This window comes from Grus americana, chromosome 11, assembly GCF_028858705.1.
Source record: "Grus americana isolate bGruAme1 chromosome 11, bGruAme1.mat, whole genome shotgun sequence".
In the NCBI taxonomy this organism is placed as follows: Eukaryota; Metazoa; Chordata; class Aves; order Gruiformes; family Gruidae; genus Grus; species Grus americana.
Window position 1 is genome coordinate 10,842,232 of NC_072862.1, and position 10,566 is coordinate 10,852,797.

A 10,566-nucleotide genomic window follows, 5' to 3' on the forward strand; every position below is an offset into this window, starting at 1 on the left:
CATGGGGGCCCACGGCATGGGGCAGAGGAGAGGCAGGCTTGCTCTGTAACTTTATTCACACAGGGGAGTGCCCCGCTGCCCTCACCCTGCCCGCCGCTCCTGGGGCAGGCAGAGGCTGGGTGGGAGAGGCTGGGGGCTCCGGGGGTGGGGGGGGATCCAGGCCCCTGCGGGGGATCACTGGCAGGTGTTGTAGATCTGGACCTGCTGGTTGATGGTGGCCAGCACCTCCCTCATCCTGGCCTCCAGCCCACCCAGCTGGGCTGCCTTGGCGTCCAGCACCCGCTCGTTCCGCTCGTACGCCTCCTCCAGCGCTGCGGGGATGGGGGAACACAGGTCAGCCCAGCCCCCCACCACCGCCACCCCCTGACTCCCTACCCCGGCCTCACCTCGCAGCCGCTGCAGCTTGCCCTGGGCATCCCGCAGCAGCCCAGCAGCCTCGTCCCGCAGGCGCTGCGCTCGGCTGCCCGCCTGCTGCGCGCCCTGCGCACGGTGCTGCACCAGCTCCTGCGCCATCCGGTACCGGTCCCGCAGCGGCCCCTCCAACACCTGCCGGGCAGCAGGCCTGGTCAGCGGGACCCCTGCGGGACACCCGCCAGCCCCCCATGCCCCCTCTGCTCACTCACCTGTTTGGCCTCGCCAGCTCGGTCCTGTGCGACACTGGCCGCCTCCTGGACGCGTGTGGCTGCCAGGCTGTTGTTGGCACGTTTCACTTTCAGGGCGTCCGTCTGTCCATCCAGGAGCCCGATCCGCCCCATGGCACCTGCCAGCTGCTGCTCTGTGCTCACCGTCTGGGCCTGCATCTGGGGACCGGTGGCACGGGGGACAGGCACATGGGTGCCTGCACGTGGGAATGGAGCTCTGCCTGCCCCTGTGGGGCTGAGGTCATGGGGATGGGGCCCTTACCATGCCGAGGGTCCTCTCGCTGTGCTGGATGTCACCAGCGGCATGGTGCAGCGCCTGTGCAGCCATGCCCTGGGCTTGCCGTGCCTCCTCCAGTGCCTGACGCACCGCCTCAGCCGTGCCCCGCACCCTTTCCGCCCGCGACCTGCAGCCAGGGCAGCATGGCCTCAGTGCCAGCCTGGGCTGGGGCTCCCCAATGAGGCTGCGTCCCCATGTCCCCGGGCTCACCTGGCCCGCTGGGCATCCTGCAGCAGCTGCCCAGCCTGGCGCACGTCGCCGGCCGTCTGCTCCAGGATGGCGTCCACGCTGACCAGGCTGTGCACCCGCGCCTTGATCTCCTCAGCCAGGCGGTGGATCTGGGCCGGTGTGGCAGGGAGCGATAGCTCCAGCACCCGGCTGGCTACCACCTCAATGCTCTCAGGGTCGGCCCCCTCCTCTGCAGGCAGGAACCGTCAGTGCATCCCCTGCGGCACCCCAGAGTGGAGGGGATAGGCAGACCGAGGGGTGGTGGAGGGCAGGGGGGAGCCATGGGGAAAGAGTATGGGGCAGGGCAGGGGGACAGGGGATGGTTGGAGGGGCACGGGACGGTTGGGGCAGGGCAGGGATTGTGCAGTGCAGCGTGGGACAGGGGCTGTGTGGTGCTGCGGTGCCAGGACGGTGCAGTGCCGAGGCAGCACAGCCCACGTGCAACGAGGGGACCATGCAGTGCAACGCGGTGCAGGGTCAGTGCAGTGTGGCGCAGGTGCAGTGCAGGTGCAGAGCCACGCAGCACCGGGCAGGGGCAGCCAGCCCCCCCGGCACGCCGGCACTCACGGCTCAGGAAGGCTTTGATGTGGCTGATGAGCTCCCGCAGCTCCTTGTTGGAGCTCTCCACATGGGCCCTGGTCTGGTTCGCCTTGTCCAGGGCCGCCTGCGCCCGCAGCCAGGCCTCATCTGCCTTCCCCTTGGCCTCGGCCACCTGGGCAGGGGCAGAGACCCTCAGCACCTTCCCCAGGGTGTGAGGGCCGGGGGTTGCAGCTGTGCTGCCCACTCCCACCAGCGCCCGTGTGCCACGTACCTTGTGGGAGAGCTGGGCCACATCACCAGCGGCCCGCCGCAGCTCCTCCTGGGCATGGCGTGCCCGGTCCAGCGCGCTGTCAGCCGTGGACACGGCCCCGCCGCAGCTCAGACCCCCGCAGCGCCGTGCCCCGTACTCGTCCCGGCACCCAGCTCCCCCGCACGGGCTCTCGGCGCAGGGCACGTCGCCTGCCGCACCGCAGACCTGCAAGGCAGCACGGGCTCAGGGCGGCTCCAGGCACCAGCCCCCCGGCCCCCTCCCCGCATCCCACCTTCTCATTGAGTGGGTGCAGGCTCAGTGCCTGCGCCCTTGTCGCCAGGTCCATCAGCATCCGCCGGCTGGCCGCATTTTGGCGATTGAAGTCGTCCCGTCGGCTGGCCAGGAGCTGCTCGGCACGGTGTCGGGTGGTTCCCGAGGTGCTGACAAAGCTGGGCACAGCACGGGTGGAGGCGTCTGCCCAGCGCTCGGCATCCTGCGACTCCCCGTGGGACTGGCGGATGCTGTCATAGGCACCTGGGGGTGGCAGGGGAACCGTCAGAGCCCCGGCTACGGCCCCGCCGCCCTGGCCTGGCTCTGCTATGTGGCTCACCCAGGAAATTGGAGGTCTTGAGGGCGTGCAGCCGCTGCTCCAGGTCCTGCAGGCTGTGGTTGAGGGCACGGGAGCCCCGGTCCACCGCACTCAGCATGTGGCTGGCGTTGAAGTTGGCATCCTGGGTGGCCGTCAGCTCCCCTTCCAGCCGCGTCAGCCTCTCTGTCGCCTCCTCAATCTGCCGCCTGCAACAGAAGGGGGTGACAACCCGCCCCTGGGGCCACACTGGGAGCCATGCCCCGCGCTGGGTGCTCACCGCAGCCCCTCCGTGGCCTGTGTCAGGTGGGCAGCAGTGGCGGCGGTGGCATTGCGGGCAGCCACCACGTCACGCACGGTGGCCAGGCTCTCTTCCAGCCGCCAGAAGGTGCCCTGGAAGGTGCCAGCGGCCCCGGTGTGCTGCAGGAGGCTGGCCCGCTGCGCCAGCGTCCGGGTGCGGGCAGCCAGGTCCTGCACCACCCGGTCCCAGTCCCCAAAGCAGGGGTGGCAGGGCTGGCAGGCAGGGAAGGCGCCGGTGAAGCCTCGGGCACACTGGTCACAGCGGATGCCTGAGATGCCAGGCCGGCAATCACAGTGGCCGCTGCTGCGGTGGCACTGGGTGCTGGCCACGCCACGGGGGTCGCAGTCACAGGCTGTGGGGAGAACGGGGTCAGGGTGCTGCGGGGCTCGCCGCGGACCCCCTGCCGGCACCGGCTCTCACCTCGGCACTGCTGCCGTGGGTCACCCCAGTGGTGCTCCTGGCAGTCGGCACAGGTCCGGCCCCCAAAACCTGGCCGGCACGAGCACTGCCCTGTGAACTGAAAGACATGGTGTGGCCAAGGCTTGCAGAGCTGCAGCACACCCCCAGCCCAGCTCCCTGTGCCTCGTCCCTGCCTTACCTGGTTGCAGGCAGGTGTCAGGGCGTGCTGGGGGTGGCAGGCGCAGGGCTGGCACCCCTGCCCGCTGCCCAGGTTCCAGAAGTTGGGGCTGCAGCGGTCGCAGCTCTGGCCCTCCACGTGGGGCAGGCAGTGGCACTGGCCGCTGCGCCCGTCACACTGGCACTGCTGGGGCCCACAGGTGCTGGCGTCAGTGCCCAGCACATTGCAGGAGCAACCTGGAACCAGACTGACGCTGAGCGGGGATGGGGATTGGGACAGGGATGGGGGTGTTGAGAGGGGATGAGGACAGGGACGGGATGCAGATGAGATTGGGATGAGGGATGTAGATGGCATGGGGCTACAGGCAGGGACGGGATGGGGATGGTGATGGGTGAGGGTGCAGGCAGGATGGAGACAGAGATTGGGCAGGGATGGGGTGGGGACAGGATGGAGGTGAGATGGAAACAGCATGGGGACCACTGATGGCGATGAGATGGAGATGGGACAGGGTCAGCATAGAGATGGGATGAGGATGGGATGGTGACAGAGCCAGGGTAGCAGCGGGGATGGGATGGCAACGGGGACAGGAATGGGCACAAGATGAAGATGTAGATGGAACAGGACAAGTTGGGCACGGGATAATGATGGGGATGGGGATGCAATGCCAGGGCTGGGCAGAGGAGACAGCCCAGAGCAGGGACCCCAGAGCGCTGTACATGAGCAAGGGCAGCCATGGGCACGCATAGTCCCCAGGGACACGCTGGGCCGTGGAGGCAGGTCTCGGCGTGGCTGTGGGTACTCACGCCTGCAGCTGTGCCGCGTGGCATCCCCGTAGTATCCAGGCTGGCACTCAGCACAGTGTGGGCCTGCCGTGTTGTAGAGGCAGCGCAGGCAGCGCCCCGTCCGCCGGTCGCACGCCTCTGGGTCCGTCATGTCGATGTTGTTGTGGCACTGGCAGGGCAGGCAGCGCCCACCGGGCTGCAGTGGGTCCCCGTAGTACCCGGGGGCACATTCATCGCAGCGGGAACCTGCCGGCACAGGGTGTTGGGCACTGCCCGGGGACAGGGAACCCCCAAGGGCACCAAGCGTGCTGTGTACAAGCCCACCTGTGTACCCAGGGCTGCAGTGGCAGACGACCTGGTGGGAGCGGCTGTCCTGGTAGCAGGAGGCAGCGAAGTGGTGGGGGCTGCTGGGCCCCTCGGGGCAGGGGCAGGGCCGGCAGTGCTGCCCGGAGCCCAGCGCCGGGTTCCCAAAGTGCCCGGCCATGCACCTGCGGGCAGGAGGTCAGCAGGGGCTGGGGCTGCCAGGAGCACCCTGCCTCGGTCCAGGTGTGTGCCCTGCTTACCTCTGGCACCTCTCACCATCTGTGTGGTCGCGGCAGTGCAGGCAGCTGCCTGTCCGGGGGTCGCACTCCTCGGCGTGCCCATTGCACTGGCAGGGCCGGCAGGCAGGGAAGCCCCAGTGGCCGGGCTGGCAGCGGTCACAGCGCTGGCCGTGGGCACCCTCACGGCAGGAGCACTGTCCTGTGATGCTGTCGCAGACAGTGCTCACCGACCCCTCGCTGCTGCACTGGCATGCTGAAAGGCACGGCACCCGTGGCATCTGCCCCTGGCACGCAGGAGCATCCCCCCTCAGCCCCCCCAGTCCTGGGGTGCCCAGACTCCTCTCAGGGCCAGGTTGGCACAGCCCTGCGGCACTCACCTCGGCACCCGCCAGGCCCGAAGCCGAAGGTTCCCGGGGAGCAGCGGTGGCAGCGCCGTCCCATGACATTGGGTTTGCACCGGCACTGCCCGCCCTGGGGGTGGCACTCAGCGCTGAGCGATCCCTGGGGGTCACAGAGACAGGCTGCGGGCAGAGAGGAGGGTGAGCGGTGGCGGCTGCCACAGGGCATGGGACGGGGCGTTGGGCGCAGGATGGGGCACAGGGCCATACTCACGCAGCGCCCCGTCATGCAGGACGGCCGAGAGGCTGTGCAGGAGGCTGGAGCAGGGCTCAGCCACAGGCGAGGGCCCCGCGGCGTGGAAGGTCTGGGCGCAGCGGTACCGTTCAAAGGTTTCTCGGCGCTCCATGGAGCTGGGGTCACCTGCGATGAACATCTCCAGCGAGGAGTAACGGGGCAGGAGCACCAGCTGGGGGGGCAAGTCAGCGGGCTGTCACACCCATCTCTGCCCGTGTCCCCTAAGGCCACATCCTGCCCCCGCAAAGTGTTGGTGTGTCCTGTCCCACTGCCCGGCCGCCTCTCACCGAATCAATGAGCACGCTGGCGGTGGGATCCTGCCGAGCAGCAGCACAGCTCAGCTCCAGGCGAATGGTGTAGGAGACGCCCTGCTCCAGGCAGATGGGCTGGGGCAGCACCACGTACCTGGGGGGGGCAAAGCAGAGCACAGGCAGCTGGGTATCACCCGTGAGCCCTGGTGCAGCCTGGTCCTGGCGAGGCACTCACCTGGCACCGGAGGGGAGGCTGGTGGAGAGCTGGTCGTCAGCCGGGATGGTGTTTCCGCAAGGGCTGCTGGCAGAGACAGGGCTGGGGCGCAGCACTCTCACCCTCACCTCCTGCCAGGGCTCCGGGTGCTGCCGGCAGAGAAGGGAGTGTGCCAAAAAGCCTCACCATCCAGCGTGCCACACCACCACCTCCCAATTTGGTGATACATCCCACCGCCAGCTCGTCCATCCTGTGCTCACCTGGGGCTCATAGCGGATGATCACATCGTACTCAGTGGAGAAAGGCACGTTGCTCACATGAAACTCCAGCCAGCCACCTTCCAGCACGCGGGCAAAACCCGTCCCCGTCCATGAAGCTGGATGGTCCACAAGGGGCTCACGCTCCACCACCGAGCCCTGGGGTGAAGGGGAGGTGTGAGATGGAACCCCAAAAATTACCTTAGCTGGCAGGCACCACTCTGCCCCACTGCCCCAATGAGGCAGAGCGGTGCCTTCCAGCTTGGGGACCCTGCAAAGAGCCACCTGTTGCCCTGCTCTGCCTGATGTTCCCCCCCAGGGACACCTTCATCCCTCACCTGATGCAGCCGAGCATCCTCAGCCTCATAGGTGTAATGGTCCAGGTTGATGCGGTAAAATCCAGGCTTCACCTGGCTGCACTGCCGTCCCACCACATGGCTGCGGCATCGGCACTGTCCTGTCTCCATGGCACACCTGGTACCCCAGCGACACCATCAGCCCTGATGCCGGCAGGGATGCCCCTCGCCCCCTGCATCCCCGCAAAGACTCACAAGTTGTCGCGGGCACCTCCCACGTCGCAGTCACAGGGCCGGCAACCCGGGAGGTCATGGCTCAGGCCCCAGTGCTCGGGCTGCAGGGGGCAAGGATGTCAGGGAGCACCCGGCTGCGGTGTCGCGGCCCCAAGCACCATGCACGGTCCCGAGCTCCATGCACGGCCCTGAGCACCGTGCACAGCTCCTGGCACAGCCCCACTCACCAGGCACTGGTCACAGTTGTGCCCAGTCACCAGCCGCTTGCAGAAGCAGTCGCCGCTGATGGGGTCACACCGGTTGCCTTCGGCCACTGTGCCGCGGGGGTCACACTGGCACCCTGCACGGAGAGCCAGCGGTGTCTGGCAGGGCCAAACTATGTGCCCAGCCCCGGTATGTGCTGCCCTGGTACCTACGCTGGCAGCCCTGCGGGTTGGCAGCGCTGAGACCAAAGAAGCCGGGTTTGCAACGGTCGCATCGGGGTCCAGCCACGTGCTCCTTGCAGCGGCACTGCCCCGCGATCAGTCCCCGGGCCGGGTCGTCGGCGCCGTCGCACAGGCCCCCGTTCAGAGAGCCCTCGGGGTCGCAGTCACAGGCTGGGGGCGCAGGCAGGGTCAGCGCCCTGTCCCCCCCAGCCCAGCCCCACACCACGCGCCCCCTCAGCACCAACCTCGGCACACTGCAGGGTCCCGCAGGTCCTTGCTGGGGTCCTTGTAGTAGAAGGGCTTGCAGAGGTGGCAGCGGCGGCCCATGGTGTTGTGCTGGCAGCCGTCACACACGGCCCCGCTGGTGTTCCCCGTGGCCAGGAAGACGGCCATGTCGAAGTGGCACCGCCGTGAGTGCTCGTTGCAGTCGCACCCTGCGGGGATGGCGCTGCAGCACAGCATGCAGCACCCCAACCCCCCCACCTGGCATGCAGCACCCACAGTACCAAAACTCCCCAGCCCTGACACCCTTACCCTGCTATGCAGCACCCCAACCCCAAACCTCCCCAGACTACCCCAACCCAACCCCCCCGAGTCAGTCTGCAGGATGCCAGTCCCCACGCAACCACATCCCAGCATTCAGCACCCCAAAACCCCTGGCAGGGCACAGCCTGCCAGCCCTGGCACTGGGATCTCTGTCCCAGGAGCCGGTGCCAGCGTGGGACACTCACGGCGGCAGGCGTTGGTGCTGGAGCCCTCGGCCGGGCGCCAGGGCAGGTCATGGTAGAAGTCCTCGCAGCGCTCGCAGTTCAGCCCCTGCGTGTGGTGCTTGCAGACGCAGCGCCCGTGCACCTGCCAGGATGCCACAATGAGGGGCTGCAGGACTGGGCAGTGCAGCCATCTGGCTCGGGCAGGGCATGCGGGGCCGGCTCATCCTACCATGCCCTCGGTGGTGGCAGAGACCCCACTGAGCGGGGCACACTCGGAGGCATGCCCGTAACAGAAGCAGTTCCCGCGCAGCACCAGCTCGTAGAGCGCATAGTAGTACTTCTCCCGGATCTCCCGCCGCGTGTCCAGCAGGTTGTCCCCCAGCGTGTGCAGTTTGGTGAGGTTCACCCGCAGGTTGGTGACACGCAGCAGGTCTGGGGAGGGGAAAGACCGGCGTTGGCACAGGGCGGCCAGGCTTGTCCGTGCATGGCTCAGCTCTGCCAGGCACATCTGGGGGCTTTGTGTGGCCACGGGGGGCTGTGGGTGGCTTTGGCAGAGCTGGACACGGCTCAGTTTGCCTGTGCAGAGCTGGGCTGGGCTGTTCATGGCACGGGGCGTCCATGGAGAGCTGCACACCGTCGGGCTCAGCTGTGCACGGCTTTCTATGGCATGGTTTATTGGCACAGGGCTGTGCACGGTTTGGCTCACATGTACGTGGTCGCACATGGCCAGGCTGGGCTGTACGTAACTGCGGTGGTTCAGCTCCCGTGCGCGTGGTTGTGCACGACTCTCACTGGAGCTATGCACGGGCCAGGGCTCTGCAGGTCCCCCCAGCAGATGCAGGCTGTGCCCCCACCAGTGCAGAGCACGTGCCCTGGGCTTAGGGCTCCTTCTGGGCATCAGGGCACCCACTGCTGGGGGCTGTGCCCCGAGGACGGCTGCGCCCAGCGGGTGCAGCCTGGGGGCCCTGGCAGGACAGGACGGCTCCCCCGGGAATGCAGCTTCCCAGCAGCCCTGCCCTGCAGATTCCTCCCCTCCTGCTCCCAGCCTAAATTTAGCCCTGGGTGATTAACCCGCTACATCCTGCGCCTGGCCCGACTCCTCTGCCCATCCCGACCCCATCCCACACCACAGACACTACTTGGCACTGGGCTTGGCTCTGGCATGGCCGTCCTCCTCCGCTTTCCCCTGATGCAGCCCAACCTTTAGCTGCTCCCACGGGGCAGGGTGCAGGAGGGGCGCAAGAGCCCAGAGACTGGATCTGGCCCTGACCCTGCTGTGGGGCTCAGAGCAGGGAGAGCGCGGCCAAAATAGCTGCGCTCAAAATAGAGCAGCCAGGCAGGAGCCCGGGGCAGGCGACTCACTCTGGATGGTGGGGCTGTAGGGGTCCCGGATGGGGATGGAGGGGTCCAGCACCCGGTAGATCACCTAGAGGGGGGACAGCAGGGCTGTGAGGGGAGATCGGGGGGGTCCCCCAACCCTCCCACAGCACTGCCGGGACCTCACCTCCCCCTCGGTAGAGGGCTCGATGTCGGAGTAGCGGGACTCACAGACGACATCGTCGATGTGGCGCGGAGGCCCACGGGGGACGTGGGGGAAGGAGGCGGCGCAGTCGTAGGCGAAGTAGCGGTAGACCTTCCAGCTGCGCCCGAAGTCGGCCGAGCGCTCCACCAGCATGGCGGCGGGGCGGAAGGTCTGCGGGACGGCCAGTTGGGACAGGGGCTGACCCCACAGCCCCTGCAGGCCCCATCCCATCCTGTACCATCCCATCCCGTCCCATTTTGGGTACCCATGTGCCAGGACCCACCTTGAAGGTCATGATGAGGTGGGTGAAGTGGAACTCGGCCTCCAGGTCCAGCTGGATACTGACATGCTCCACGCCTGGGGATGGCATGTGTGACCACGGGGAGCACCCACCCGTGGGTCCCCAGGGCTCGTCCTCCCCACTCGGCCATGATCCAGGGGCGCGTCCACAGCCGCTGGCTGAGTCACACTTCCTCGGCGTGGGAGGAAGGGAAGGAGAGCCCCCTGGGACGCCCTGCCGCCCCCGCCCGCTGCTCACCATTCTCCGACTGCCACCAGGCTTTCTTGGGGCGGGGGGCGAAGGTGGTGACCACATTCTCAATGCGGTGGCTGTTGGCGTTGGCGCGGGCGTCATAGGGTTGGCGTGAGTCACAGGTGAAGCACTTCTTCTCCTCCTGCAAGCGAGGGGCTCGGCGGTGTGTGTCCCCATCCCCATCCCGTGCCCCCCCATCCCCGTCCCGTCCCAGTCCCGCTCACCTGGAGGTGGCTGACGATGCAGTAGGGCTGGGGCCGGCGCAGCCCGCAGGTGGAGGTGGCACTCAGGCGGGGGGCTCGCCCCACCAGCAGGTCCCCCGTGGCCGGGTAGCAGCTGCCACGGGCGCAGCCCTGGGGGGTGTCGGGGGCCGGGGCCCCCACCAGCCCTGCAGGGCAGCGGGCGGCTGAGGGCGCTGGGGGGGGCCGGGGCCGGGGCTCCCCCCCGCCGTCGCCCGGGGCCCCTTCCGCGACCGCCCGGAAACAGGGCGGCGGGGCCGAGACGGACCCTGTCCCGCACCGGACCCCGAAGCGGGGGGCAAGGCGGGGGAGAAACGCGGACTCACCGGCCAGCAGCGGCAGCAGGAGGGCGCCGGGGCTCCGCATCGCGGGGGCGCAACGGGGGCGCAACCGGGGCGCGCAAAGGGGGCGCAAAGGGGGCGCAAAGGGGGCGCTCAGCAGGTGCCCGGCGGTCTCGTCCCGTCCCGCCCCGCCGGTTCCCGTTCCCCTTCCCGTCCCCGTCCCGGTCCCTCCCGCCCCCCCTTCCGAG

The 10,566-nt window shown here is 68.4% G+C and overlaps 1 protein-coding gene across 1 annotated transcript; it reads right to left on the reverse strand.

The window, feature by feature from the left end:
- Positions 1–38: 38 nt before the first annotated feature.
- Positions 39–10,553, reverse strand: LAMB2 (laminin subunit beta 2). Its single transcript, XM_054838300.1, has 33 exons — positions 10,364–10,553; positions 10,023–10,186; positions 9,805–9,940; positions 9,550–9,623; positions 9,249–9,437; positions 9,107–9,170; positions 7,974–8,176; positions 7,766–7,886; positions 7,280–7,468; positions 7,026–7,205; positions 6,837–6,949; positions 6,631–6,710; positions 6,418–6,553; positions 6,083–6,238; positions 5,844–5,971; positions 5,645–5,762; positions 5,337–5,529; positions 5,102–5,245; positions 4,746–4,977; positions 4,507–4,670; positions 4,204–4,428; positions 3,422–3,636; positions 3,244–3,340; positions 2,803–3,175; positions 2,547–2,731; positions 2,229–2,470; positions 1,958–2,161; positions 1,714–1,858; positions 1,129–1,336; positions 904–1,045; positions 624–800; positions 387–546; positions 39–311 (listed from the first exon to the last, which is right to left on the reverse strand). The coding sequence occupies exons 1-33, from the start codon at positions 10,401–10,403 to the stop codon at positions 175–177; spliced, it is 5,334 nt and encodes a 1,777-aa protein (XP_054694275.1). The 5' UTR covers positions 10,404–10,553; the 3' UTR covers positions 39–174.
- Between the last annotated feature and the right edge of the window lie 13 nt (positions 10,554–10,566).